General features: G+C 48.0%; 3 protein-coding genes across 3 annotated transcripts; all 3 read right to left on the bottom strand.

Moving 5' to 3' along the window:
• Nucleotides 1-294: 294 nt before the first annotated feature.
• Nucleotides 295-3202, bottom strand: EMWEY_00023770 (hypothetical protein, conserved; the record flags this gene model as incomplete). The annotated part of the gene is made up of 7 exons (XM_013480839.1): nt 295-441; nt 661-772; nt 1407-1488; nt 1751-1793; nt 2186-2305; nt 2602-2828; nt 3070-3202. 7 exons carry the CDS (start codon nt 3200-3202, stop codon nt 295-297), a joined length of 864 nt encoding a protein of 287 aa, XP_013336293.1.
• A 1695-nt stretch (nt 3203-4897) lies between these two features.
• EMWEY_00023760 (hypothetical protein, conserved) lies at nt 4898-7629 on the bottom strand (the record flags this gene model as incomplete). The annotated part of the gene is made up of 6 exons (XM_013480838.1): nt 4898-5388; nt 5653-5787; nt 5969-6054; nt 6181-6403; nt 6703-7019; nt 7298-7629. 6 exons carry the CDS (start codon nt 7627-7629, stop codon nt 4898-4900), a joined length of 1584 nt encoding a protein of 527 aa, XP_013336292.1.
• Nucleotides 7630-10406: 2777 nt separating this feature from the next.
• Nucleotides 10407-11024, bottom strand: EMWEY_00023750 (60S ribosomal protein L6, putative; the record flags this gene model as incomplete). Its single annotated transcript, XM_013480837.1, has 1 exon — nt 10407-11024. The coding sequence occupies one exon, from the start codon at nt 11022-11024 to the stop codon at nt 10407-10409; it is 618 nt and encodes a 205-aa protein (XP_013336291.1).
• Nucleotides 11025-13355: the final 2331 nt, after the last annotated feature.

Raw genomic sequence — 13355 nt, 5'->3', positions numbered from 1 at the left:
AACACATGCGCGCTAGTGCCGGATAGCTTTCGGTGCGGTGATTAATCAAATGTGTTGTATAATTGCTGGAATACGTGCAACTGTTCATGCATGCAATGCCTATGCAGACAATGAGACTGTTCTGTATGGGCCCTTTCCTCTTTACATGATGCAGGAAACCCATCTCAGAAATACTTTGTGGTGACGAACGACCGCAACGCCATTGCATCTAGATCTAGATACACTTCAGGGTACCTGCTGCAATCCAACAACTCTAACCTACCACTGTAGCGCTAACACTTACCCCCTCTATACTCAGTTTGGCTCAAAATCAATGTGTATGTACACCTCACCACATTCACAAGGTCCGTCGATAGCCACCGGATATCTGGCGGCATGACGGGCATTCATTGCTGCTTCCTCTTCTTCTGCGGAAGAGTCGGTGCTGTACTTTCTGTTCTTCTGCACAAAATAAACCCCAAACAAACACGCCAAGGCACTTCGCGAGCCACCTCTCGTCCAGAAGTGTCGTACATGAGCACCAGCGGCATATGCGCATGAGCAGCAGTTGCTTCATGAGCAACCGTTTCACGATTAGCGCGCGTATGGGCACCTTGTTAAATCCGTCTTCCCTTCACTATCACATCAAGCAGCAACTTAGGTAAAATTCAACCCCCTCACCAAGAAGTCTAATGCTGGCCTCTCCACTGCACAACGACAGGCCTGGTTCCCATGTAAGGGACAGCCAGTCCGAGCATTAAGCGCCTGCGGCTTCCTACGAGCCCTCATCCTCCTGAATAAATGAAACAGCAAACGGGAAAACAAACGAGCAACATTGAAGGCAAGCAAACGAACAAATGCCGCTAAAGAGAGAGAAGCAAATAGCATGAAACAGCTACGAACAAACAACGCTAAGGCACACAAGACGAACAAGACTAGAGAACAGCAAATAGGCTGTGGTTGTTAGTAGTTGTTGGGTGTTGCCTATTTTGTGTCCTGTGGTTGTTAGTAGTTGTTGGGTGTTGGACACTTCGCTGTGCAATCCATATTTGTGCTGCTTTGCAGAATGTCTGCACTGCTGATTCTGCACAGAGGGAGATGCATGGCCGGGGTCCCTGCATCTTCATACATTCGCGTTGCAGAGAGGTGTTGTTGAAGACAGACGTAAAACGCAGATTGGACACAAGAGAAGGCCGTTATATACACCGGGAGTGGAAGCAAACAAGAGCATCCTGCTTCTCTCTCCCTTTCACAGTGCAAATTCAGTACCGTCGAATTTTTTAGTGCAGAAGCTCCTTTATATACGTATGTACATACATATATATACAAGAATGTTTGAATATGTAAATGTAATGTTTGTGTATACTGTATCATACATATAACCCCTCTGAACAGATGACACTGCGAATCCTTTTTCGGTGTCTTACGCATTTTCTCTGTTAAGTTCGTCTTCGGAGTCGTAGCCCTTGTCAGAGTCTTCACTGGACTTTGACCGTTCCCTCAACTCCACTGCAACCCCACAGCACGAAAGCAAGAGAAAAGTTCTTCCTCTTGTTTTCTTGTTACAGTCAATGCATTCACACCAACAGCAATTACGCTGCCAGCAGAGCTAGTAAGCATATACCGCCAATTGACGCTCCCACTGGAAAAAGGCGAAATAATGTCGATGCACGTTGAGATGCAAGCGTTAAAGCGCAAGTGGGCAGCCGAACTGAACTATCCCATTAAACGACAAGCAGATGACTGTGGTAAAGTGATGTAGTTAACTTACAGGGCCTCGCCTTGGCGATCGTCTTTGTTCCGAAGAAATGCACCTACAAACAAAACATCGACAGATAACTCTCTTGGTTAAAGCTCAAGAAAAGAGTGAATGCAGACGGCACCACCGAAAGCATTCTTTTTTTGCCTAGTTGCACACTGTATTGATTGAGGGGTGTTCGGGAGACAGATTGGTCTACAGCCTGCAACTTTGCAAGTTTCACCCCACTGCTTACACGCCATATGAATTCTTAAATAAATAAGCAAGCGCTAAGAACCAAAACTCCCACTGTGTGTAGTGCTGACTGCTGCGGCGGAAACTTTGTGTAGCTGGGTGCATATGTATATATGATATCTGTGACGTCAGCGGTCTGGTCTAGGGTTAGGGGGTTAAAATCGAATTTAAGGCTACAAGTTGAAAACTCCAGGCTTCTGTTGGTTGAGTCACCTGAATGCCGAATAGCGTAACAACAAACTCCCCAAAAAGTTCCGCCTCCGTCGAATTTTCGAATTCGAACGTAAGCGAGGCGACCTCTCCTTTTTCCGTTTTCACATAAACTTCTGCAGTCTGCAGACAAAGCAGCGTCTCCGTCCACAGGTGAACTTAAACACCAGGGTGACGCTGTACATTAATATTCTACAGTTCCCATACGCCGCAAGGCATTGTATAGAGTGGGAAATATGTAAATATATACTGGGCGGTACATCTATCCCCTGTGCCGGATAGCATTTGAACGCCGTGAACCTGGGCGAGCTCTGTGGGGCCTGCAATACTTCTTCGTTGCCCTGGAACCAATATCCAGTGTTTTTTCAGACGACTACCTAAAGAAGCTACAATGTGCATCGGCAAAACAAAACGCTTACAATATCCTGTCTTTGCATGTACTTAATGTGGGAGGTCCGTATTTCCTTAAGTTCACGCCCCGACCGATCGCAGACGAGAATTCTACACACAGGGTCGTTGAGTAGCTTAAGGAGAAACTCTTGACGTCTGCCTTGAATGTTGAAGAAAACCCGGAAATTTCGATTTCGCAGCTTCGCTCGGCTGGGAGTAAACCTCCTGACTGTGGGCCCCTTGTACGCCGCCAAAGCTGAATGCAGACAACAGCCAGAAGCAACAGAAAAAATGAGTCATCAGCTTCTGTTTGTTGCCTACATGTTTATCTGTTTGTTTGTGAGTAGAGGTAAATGAACGAAAGTCGCTTTCTTGAAGCAGGGAGGCGCCGATTGTTCGGTGTGCATATTCCGCCAAATAACTGTCTGTAAGAGCAGGTAGGCAAGTAAGGAGTGGGTTAGGTAGAAGTTGATAAAGCTGTCTAGTGGTGCTGTTACCTCCTTCTCTCTGTGATGTTTCTTTTGAAGGGTCGAAGAATAAAACATTCTCCAAAACCCATTCCTCTTCAGGCCGGACCGGCCCAGATGCACGTGGCTCCCCCCCTCCCGCAGTGGAAGCAGTCCCCCCCATGAGCAACTGTGCGGGTTTCAATTATGAATACATTTAATATACTCTCCAACAGCAAAGGTGAGTGAGAAACAGGCAAGGGGAGTACGCCGAGCGCCTTGTTGCCGAAGCCCATGAATGCAGAGCGTCGATTTCAGACAAACGTCGCCTTCAAAACTGGAAAAAATGGTACTCTTCTAATACTTTTCAACTAATGGGAAATATATATTGCCATTTGATGATAACATCACAAACAGACTGCTGAATTGTTGGCATGCCAGTGTGGCGACAATGTGCACAAGGCGCAGAACGTTGGTTCAACAGCTCCTTCCAGTCTTTCAAATCTCTCTGTTTTATTTCCCATTGAGGTTCACCAAATACAACATAAATACTAATTGAAGAGAATACCTGAAGATATGGTGATATATATTTTCTCTACTTAACGCACTTCCCAGAGGAATGTATGTTGCTTGTGTTAACTGCTGGAGGCCATTGGTCTGGTGCACAACGCGGGTAAGGCTGCTCCCCCCAAATGCTTCTGAGCTCTTTTATAGTGACATGCTATAAATAATGTATGCACCAGTCGGGCGAACATAGTGCCGCTTAAGGATGTTCTTTGTTAACTGCGTTTCGTCCGCACGGAGCCTGGTACGACTACTCCTCTACAAGCCTGAGATGTTGTTAATAGGGCTGCAAGGTTCCGCCCTCAATCTGTTTTTCTATTCTTCTTCTATTGGCCATTTTGCTACACCAAAAAAGCTTAAAGACGAACGAGCGGCCACCTTGGATGTCGCTGCCAGCGGGAAGGTGCGCGTGAGTTAGAGCAAAACGGGTCTTCGGAAGTTGACTTTCATTGAACTCTAGAGTAAAGCAAATGAAATTTTGACCGAATAATGAAGTACATGGAGCAGCCGAGTATGCTGAACATCCACGAAATTGTGCACCGTCCCCTATGATTCTTGCACAAATTTGCTGAGAAAAATTGTCAGCACGAAGTGCGACCTCATCCGAGGTCTTACTATACGCAGCTTGCTCCCGAACTTCAGAAAAAAATTTAGTGCCGAAAAATGGTTTCTGTCCAGTTTCCTTAGTGAAACTGAGACGGGCAAATGCCCACTTATCGCATCTTCATCATAACTAATTATCTGGCGTTTAACGTAACTGCCGTTTGAATTTTTTGCGCAGTTGCATCCGTCGACTACGTTGGGGCTGTGGCCGCTGCCACGTCCCCAAGACCGCACATTGATCAAACCGAAGCATTTCCTAATCAAATGGGAGGGGAACTTGTCATTAGAATATACTAGTAAGGCGGTAAACACAAATATATATAGATATATACATCTATAGGCGGTAGATATATCTCCCCCTGCGCAGCGGCCATGCTATGTACTTTCGCCGCCGTGCGCTGTTCTAACTCCATTTTAATTTTTAGCAAGCCCCTTTGGGTCCTTGCTCAAACCTCATGGAGGTGGCCTATTTATCAGCTAACCTACGAGTGCAGTTGTGCAGGGCGAAGGGAAAAATAACACGAGCTTTCGGTCACTGTAGGCTTCCAGTGCAGCATCACTGTACAACTGGCAGCAAGCGATGATAACAGCGGATATTCGTCTGCTGCCGGCTCCACTAGATACGGAGGAATGTGACAAACGCCATGCAGGCCCTGAATCCTATGCCTGTACCCACTAGCACTATTAGGAAAAAATATGGACTTCGCAGCTTCTAGTCGCCTTCTCGTACGTCGCCACCAGACGATTGTTGCCGAGGAGCCGCATCGGGCGCCCATTGCTCAGATTCATCGAGTCTGAGCTGAAAGTACTCGAGTTGGCGCTGCAGTTCGTCACACTTTTCAGCAGCTGCTGCCTCTCGTGCTGCTGTGTCGGAGGCAATTGCTGCCGTCTTTGCTTCTAACTCTTGCGCCATTTGAAGTTTCTTCAAGACATCGCTGTGGGTCTCGCTAATTGAGCGAAGAAGTGATTCCCACTGCTCCACGAGTTCGTCTGTTTTGCTGGATACGGAGTTAGCCAATCTGTTGTCTTCTTCCACGGTGGCTGTCAGCTCATCTACTGCCAGCCGCAACTCATCTTTCCGCATCCTATTGTCTGCTGAAACAACTTTAGCGTTTCGCAGGCCCTGGGCAAAAAAAGATATATCCAGCGTGCTGCATACTGCAGCTAAACGGAAAATGGATCCGTCATTCCAACTCTTTTCCCCTGAAAAAAACATACCCCTCAAACGATTTATTCTGTTGGATGAAGCCTTTTAACAAGCTAGCGTGCTCATCGAAGTAAACTGCATGGTAAAAATCAAATAGTATCCATTGCACGGGTGCGACCGCCACCGGAAATGTTGCTCTAATTGAGCGGTTTGTATGAAAGGCGTCATTGAACTGAGGTGGCCGTCATGCCTGCAGCATGCATTGCATCCATAAAATAAAATGAGGCAAATTTGAGGTGGGTTGTGCTATAGCTGCTCACCCGCTGCGAAGACGTGTAGCATCGTGCTGGGGTCTCCCGTGGCCACTGCGAGACCGTGAGAAGGCAGGTCGGCAAGGGGAGAAAGCAAATTTACAGAGAACCAAGACGACACTTCAACGTCATATGCGTTCATGTCTGAGCACACAAACAACGAGAAGCTGGTACAGATAAAAACATGGAAATTCGATAAAACAACGAAGAATACGACACGTAACAGTGAGTTGAATTGACAGGAGCATTTCGACACTAGCCCTCTCGTGAATGTGCAAGAATTCATTTGCAAAGGAAGCAACAACTTGCAAGTGGCTAAACTTACCAAAATATGAAATTTCCCATCCCATCCAGTGTTTTCCCACTCCGCCAAAAATGAAGCAGCGAGGACCTGCAACAGTGGCAGAATGCCTGCGATACACAGGCACAGGAAATCCAGCCAGTGGACCACAACAAGTAGTTTTTGATTTTCTTTCTGAACTGCGGTAGTTGCACTCCTTGAGGAAAGGGAAGACAATAATAGCAACCGCAACGCACCCATGGCGTTTCGCCGGCGGTGTTCCCGAGACTTCTCCTAAACGGTGCCAAGCAGGCTTTTTCGACGCGATAGGCAAAACCCATAGGTCATTTGTATCTGATCCATCTACCAGGCCCCCAAACAGCAGCAGGCTTTCGCCAGTCGTGGCTCCCTCAACTACGCTGAGGCTATGATGCGTTCTGGGAGGCGGCGCGTCCTGATTTGCCAACTCTACCCACTCCTCTGAGCCAATAAAATCACCGGAAAACACAAACAGCAACAGATACGAGTTCTGCCTCAGTACTGCAGGAGCAACAGGCCACGCAGCACCAGAAACAGGATAATTAATAATGGTGCAACCACAACTGGCGCAGCAGCTGGATGACAGATCCTCAGGATTTTAATAGGTCCATGTACGACCCAGTGAGCAGCCCCAAGTGCTGGAAGACTGGGAAAATGCAGTTCAACAGAAGGGCGTTCTGCTTAACTGTGTCAAAATGAAACAAGGGAATATGTTTCGAGGCACACGTGCCAGAACTCACTTGCATTGACTAATTTGCAAGTTGCCGCCAAAGTGTTGCCGTCTTCCCCTTGTCCTCCAAAAACATAAAGTGATTGGGTCTTCGCAGAGAAGGCAGCAGCATGAAAGCAGCGTTTAGCAGGTTTCTCCCCTTGACACTTGAGCTTCGTCCACTTGCGGTTTGCCGAGTTGTAGAAGAAACAATCATTAACAATATCCCCCAAATGCGAACGGCCACCAAATAAGAAGGCCCCTTCAACTCCTTTGATACAGGCTGGGGTCAGCGAGACCCCCAGTCCTGCTTCTGGCAACTCTCCGCTTCCTTTCTCCTCTTCGAGCCTGCAGCATCAAACGAAAGAAAATCAAGAGCTCAGGGGGAGATAAAAGACAAAGAACTACTTCCGGTTAAACACTGGTTATCCTGTGCGCAGCTCTGCATTCAACATGCGGCCAACTCATCCCCAAACAGCCAGAGCTGCCTCTCTTACAAACACGTCAGTTACGCTTGGAGAAGAACACAGTCAACAGCAGATGTAAGCGTGTGTGTAATTCTTAAATTCACAGTGCAGTTGATACAAGATACGGCTTGCGTGAGCTGTGGCTGTGTCGTGCTATACTTTTGTTTCTTTGGGTGGTAAACAACCATTGCTGGGGGGTCAACAGGAGATTCGACGATCCAAAGAGCAACTCGAGAGCCCAAGTCGGCAGCTGTAAAGCTGCAGAGTGTCTGACAGCCCGGCCATCTCGCGGTCATGCTGAGAACGAATCCGGGGGGGGAACTGCCCTTCATGAGGGTCCTACGGTTGCCCCTTCTCTGGCCTTCATCTTTTCCCTCTTCATCTTCCCATAAGCATAGACCCTTCAAAGCATACTGCAGTCGCTGGGCATTTGCAGCGGCCGCTATTGCAGCAGGGGCTTTCCGTTCATCGCCTAGGTGTGATGCTGGCATTGCTGACGCTAATGCTTTCTCTCTGAGACGCTCTGAACAGTTTTCCAGCAGACAGTTGTAAAGCGATTGCCTCTTGTTTACTTTCTTGGGGTGGTCCCTCCAAGGAGCCGCTTATGCTGTCTCGCAGAAAAGGGGGGATGCGGCACATCCACCTCCCTATCGTCCTTTGCGTTCTCCCCCCCTCCATCAACAACCTTGGGGGGCTTCCTTCAGTTTTGAGGGCTCAGCGTTGAGCTCATATACACACAACGCTGCAGAGGAGAAGGAAGAAGATGTTCGAAGTGCGTCTTGAACTTTCCGGTGGTCCTAGCCGTTCCGTTCATACACCTGAAGGAGCGGCAGCAGCTCACCCTTCGGGCTCTAATGAAGCATCCAGGCCGAGCGAACTCCACTTCAATTTCAAATTTAGGAGCTAAACAAGCATCTGGCACAAATTCGGCAGACACACTATGCGTGTCACCGACGGTCGTGGCTGTGGTTCGATGGCGCCACTGCAACACTAGGGGGACACGCGCGAGCTAATTGAGGATGGCGGTGTCGTTTTTGGCCTGCTCCTTTGAGCAAACACAATAAAATACCATTAAAAACATGAAAATTCAAATATTCATTGAGCCTGTCACAGATCTGGCCCCCATCAACAGCTGGCCGATAAGGAAAGGACGCCCGCCGCCCTCCGGTGCCGTATGGAGGGGAGGAAGGCCTGCAATGTTCTGTTGATGTTCCTTGGGCTGTAGCACTTTCTTCTGTAGGCCAAATAATGCTGTTTTCGTTATATTTAAAGGGAAACATTTTTCTGGGATCACGAGACTAAATCGGTGCGCTTTTCGTGGCTTGCTGGCTACTCCGAGTGGACTGGCAGTGTGGATGCAGATAGTTTTCTGCGACGCCTGAGGACTATATTAGAATTAGGTTATCAACAGCCCGTTAATTGTAAATATAAAGGGAATTTTAAATGGTTGTTTTAGATTATAGTTGCCTTTAACTCTCCGGGCGATTCACGCGCATCAGTAGAGTTGGGAACTTCAGTATCGTGGCCGTTTTGCCTTCGGCCGATTGGCTGAACCCACACTGCTGGTGAAACGAAACGTTATGCTGCCTTAACTTCGCTGTGAGGCGTTTCAAACTCTCTGTGGAACACAATGGGCTTCACGCTCGCCCCCGATATTCTATGAATTGTGCATAGCACACCAGCGTAGCGCCCTGTCGTGTTGACCTGGAGATAAGGGTACGAGCCTATATATCCAAGTCAACAAGGGAACCAAGCGAATATTAATTTTTGACTTGTATCCGGCTGTGAAAAACCCATACACAGACATTCTTGCACCAGGCAGCTGACACGTTAATATGGCCTGCTCCTGAAATATTTGGGTGGGAAGAATTATTATTGTGAACTGGGAAACAACACTGTTAAGGCCTGTTAAGTGTCCCTACCCTACTCCCATTGCGTGTCTTTGTTAATCTGACGCATTCCGTATTTAATTTCGTTTTCTTAGTCTCAGGTGCCCCCTGAGTACTTCACGAGAATACATTATAGCACGAGAGTGGTGTGTGGACACGGTAACCAACAGGCCACACCAACAGGTGTTGATATTTTTAATCATGTTTAGGACTCATGCCAACCGCGTACAACGGACTTCAGAGTTGAACAAACGAGGGCAACGACAACTAAAGACAGGGAGAGAACCGTCGTTCCCCACCGGGTCTTCAAGGGGCCCTTTCCATGCAAGTAAACTCTCCAGTTGCCGTGTGTGTTTATCTACGATGATTTATGGGCTCAGCAGCGAATATATTCGCATTCATGAAGACTTGCTGATGCCTCAACTGCTGCAGTAACACCTGGTATTCCGAGATAACTACATTGGTTAGGTCTAATCAGAAAAGGTGCCTAGGAGTAGGAGACATCTTGCCTTTCTTTTTCCACGTCTTCTTATTCGTCTCTTTAGCGCCGCCACAGCAGATTGAGATCAATGCGTCCTACTCTACACAAAAGAGTAACTTTTGTGCTGAAGCTGCAAGCATGAGGTCCACTAACCCCATTCACCGCCATCCAACCACCCCTGGAGACGCTGAAGGGAGGCGACGGTCACAAACAACCGGGGAAGAGGAAATCTTGGAACCAGGGAGAAAGGCAGTTGCAGTGGTACGACACAGTTCCACATGTACTTCGATCCCTCTCTAATCAATGGAAATACACCTGCGAGCAGTCTGTGGGTTGGAAACTGCCAGTCTCAGCAGCAATGTTGTGCTGCAATGCACTATCCGACGTGCGGCCAATCGATTTAAATTATAATAATCGTCATTATTGAGGACACTAACATTACAACTGAAAAGCTGCGTGGCTAGAGCAACAAAGCGTCATGGCCACTAGTACTAGCACGTCGTACTGGCAGCGCTGTACGCCAAAATGCTATTGTGGAGTGCCCTATTTGACTCTCTAAAGCAATACTACCACGAAGCTTCTTATCCAAACCATCAACAAATGAAACAGGTCTGTTGTGGAGCAACAGCCGCCACTGCAGCAGCAGCTGCACCACCAACTGCAGCAGCAGCCCGGGAGAAAGGAAACAACGCTAAAGGCAAATATAAGCGCCCTAACGTATAATCCCGTTACACCCGTTCTGCCCTCCCCGCATTCCTACTTTACAGCTGCAGCAGCAGCAGACCGCCTGCAACCCTTCCCATGCAAACGGGCTGCTAGCTGCAGCATGCTGTAGGCTGTTGCCTGAGCAGCGACTGGGACCTCTCTGATCAATACTCGAAGCGCAGGATTGCTTTGTTTAGAACTTCATGGCGTGGGGGGCCATGTTTGATCTCAGGGTGAAACGTGTCTTGAGGTACTGCTTGAGGAGGGCGTCCTTGTTGACTACGGCGAGGAGAGCCTTGTCGACTTGTTCCTGCAGTTTCTTTCTTTCCTCTGGGAGGGCCTTCTGAGTTGTGTTCTCTTGCTGAACGAACATGGAGGTATCGTCCTTCGTGCGCATCTTCCTTTCTTCTCGCTTCTCCTTCGGCGTGCGGGTGAACATCTTGTCGGTAATGCCGTTCAGATTCACGCCAGAGACGTCAACTTTGGTGCTTGTGGCGATCACATACCGCGGGTTGACGCGGCGAAGAGGCACTCCATTGACTGTGAAAGGTCCTGTGACAAGGAGAAGGCCCGAGGGCTCCAGCTGCTTCAGGCAGATGACACGCTTCCCTCTGTAGCCGCTGCTCAGGAGGATCAGCACCGTGCCAGGAGTAATACTCTTCCTAAGTTTGCAAGATGTCTTCCCCATTGCCTGACGCTTCAGGTCCGTCGCTCTCTTATTCTTCTGCCTCAGACGGAAGCGCCCACCACGCGCACCCTTCGCTGCGCCAGCAGCTGCAGCGCCCTGGGTGGTCCTCTTGGCCTGACTCATTTTGCTGTGAAAGGCAATAAAAATACCTTTTGCTGTAGAGAGAAATGCCCACACAGCACATTCAAAATGCTGGCAGCAGAGAACTCCAAAGGCATGCATTGCAGCAGCCGCAGCAGCCGCCAGGCGATGAGTGAGGGGCGTGGGGTGGGGCGCCGTGGAGGCCGCCAATTTTTTTTTCCTGAGAAAGCCCCAAATGAAAACCCATTCAAGAACCATTATTAGTTAGTAGAATAAAACATAATCATATAGTTTTCGTCATGAAACAAAGAGGAGGACCCTTCTCATCTAGTTCCAAGCTAATGTGCATACGTCGCATGTTGCATACTGTGTGCCTGTTCTTTCCGAGTCTAAACAGATCCATGAGTAACAAATAGTGAGGTTTAGCCAAAAGTTTTTATACAGGAATGTAGGTTAGATGTTCTGTCATTTGGTGTGACTAGGGCTATACGACTTGCTTTTTACACTTAGTAGCAAGTGGTAATACAGCGGTACATACGCTGCGAGGCCTCGCATGGATCGTGTGGCCCGCATCCCTTCATGCCCTTCTTCTATTATTTAAATTGACCATTATAAAAGACGAAAAATGACAAGGGCAGCACCATACGACGTGGATTCGCACCTAACGACTTTTCCCTGACTGCTGTGATGCGCGCATGCTCGGAGACTTGCCAAGGCGGGTAATCAAAGGCCTCATTGTCCGACTTCTCTTGCTTCTAGATTCAAAAGGCTGAGCTGCATCTGAACACAGAATGGGAGAGTCGTTTCTTGTAGGGTTATCTTTCTGCGTGTTGCCATTTTGTGGCATATCATCAGCCTGTGCCACAGACCATCAAATGACCCCTATTGCCTGTTTTGTGCCAATCTGTTTGCCACACGCGACACACTCTGCTTCAAACTGGTCCTGCCTGCAGTGCAAGCATCCCAGGCTGATGTGGTGCATAAGCAATCACTATTTTTCACCATGCGTAGGTAATGTGAGACCCCAGACTTTGAACCAGACCCTCTTGTGCTGCATGAAACAACTGGAAAACAACCTTCCGTAAATGCAATGACTCCTTCTCTCGAATAGCCAATTCGTCTTGCATTTCATTTGGGACTCCCAACAACGAAGGCACCTGTCGTAAGAAACGCCACTCGCCCACATCCGAAGGAGGAGGTTCCACGGATTCCTTGGCACCACAACTATGTTTTTGAACGCGGCCTGCGTGTACAATTGACTCCCCAAAGCTCATTTAATCTAACACTAGTAGTGGTGGACTTGTGGCGCTTTCATAGTCGACATAGTTTTGCAAATTTTGAAGGCTTTGTCTGACGGCACAATGGAGGGGATTTGCTGCTCCCGTTTAAGGTGGCATTTCAACAAACTTTTTAGTGTGGCTATGCAGAAAACGCAAATGATGCCCTGAAATTCAAGAAACGCATGTATAGAAAAGGAACAGCATATATTACACCAAGAGGTGAAGTAAGAACGAAAGAAGATGCATTTGCAGAGCTACGATCCCCGAGCGTACTCAGGTTGCAATTCGCTGCAACCCCTGCCGTTTCTGAAATTTTCCAGTGCCCTATCCCATTGGTGCTTCTTTCAATTTATGCAACACGCGTTCTACGCATATGCGTATTGCTGTGGAGAAAGGCAAAAAAGGAGGGTGGTAATCTAAAGAGTGAGCGCAGAGTGGTGCGCTTTTGAGTTGCCGAGAGTAGGAAGAAAGAAATAGTTGCTCTTGCACGAGTTGTCGGTTTAGCGATATCTAAAGTATATAGCCATCCATTTTCACGTTTCTTCCATTTTTGAACGGGCATTCCCTGCAAGAGACACTAGGCCTTGTCCGGCTGCAAGCACAGCCACAACATCTTTCGCGACATACAGCAAAGGGAGGCAAAAATTGAGAATCATTACCAAAAGATCCATCTCATTTGGCGGATCTATGGAATATGCTACCCAGCTAGGCTCGTACTGCTCCTCGTTGGCTCTACACAAAAGGGTTCTTAGGAACAGGGTTGACCCTGCTTCGCTGCGCTACGGCAACTCCCGTGGAGCAGCGAAGTAGTGTCAAACATATTGGTGCCTCTTTCTCCAGAACAATAAATGCAGCAGTTAATACCGCAATAAAGAATATAGAAACTACCCTAATGTAGGAGCATCTGCTGTCCCATTGATATATCTCTGAAGGTGCTGAGAAAAAGTGAGATGCCCCAAGGCACAAGGTTGGGAGTACGACAGTCGGGGATCGAGCTTTTCTTTGCTCTGCCTCAGGAGAACGCTTTTACTGTAAAATAATTCGTTCCCTAATGGAGTAGTGGCATCATAAAATTGTCCCTGCATTGCCCTGC

This window comes from Eimeria maxima, genomic scaffold (genome assembly GCF_000499605.1).
Source record: "Eimeria maxima Weybridge genomic scaffold, Emw_scaff240, whole genome shotgun sequence".
Taxonomy (NCBI): domain Eukaryota; phylum Apicomplexa; class Conoidasida; order Eucoccidiorida; family Eimeriidae; genus Eimeria; species Eimeria maxima.
Note: the sequence above shows the minus strand (reverse complement) of the source record. Positions and strands in the feature narration are given on the sequence as shown.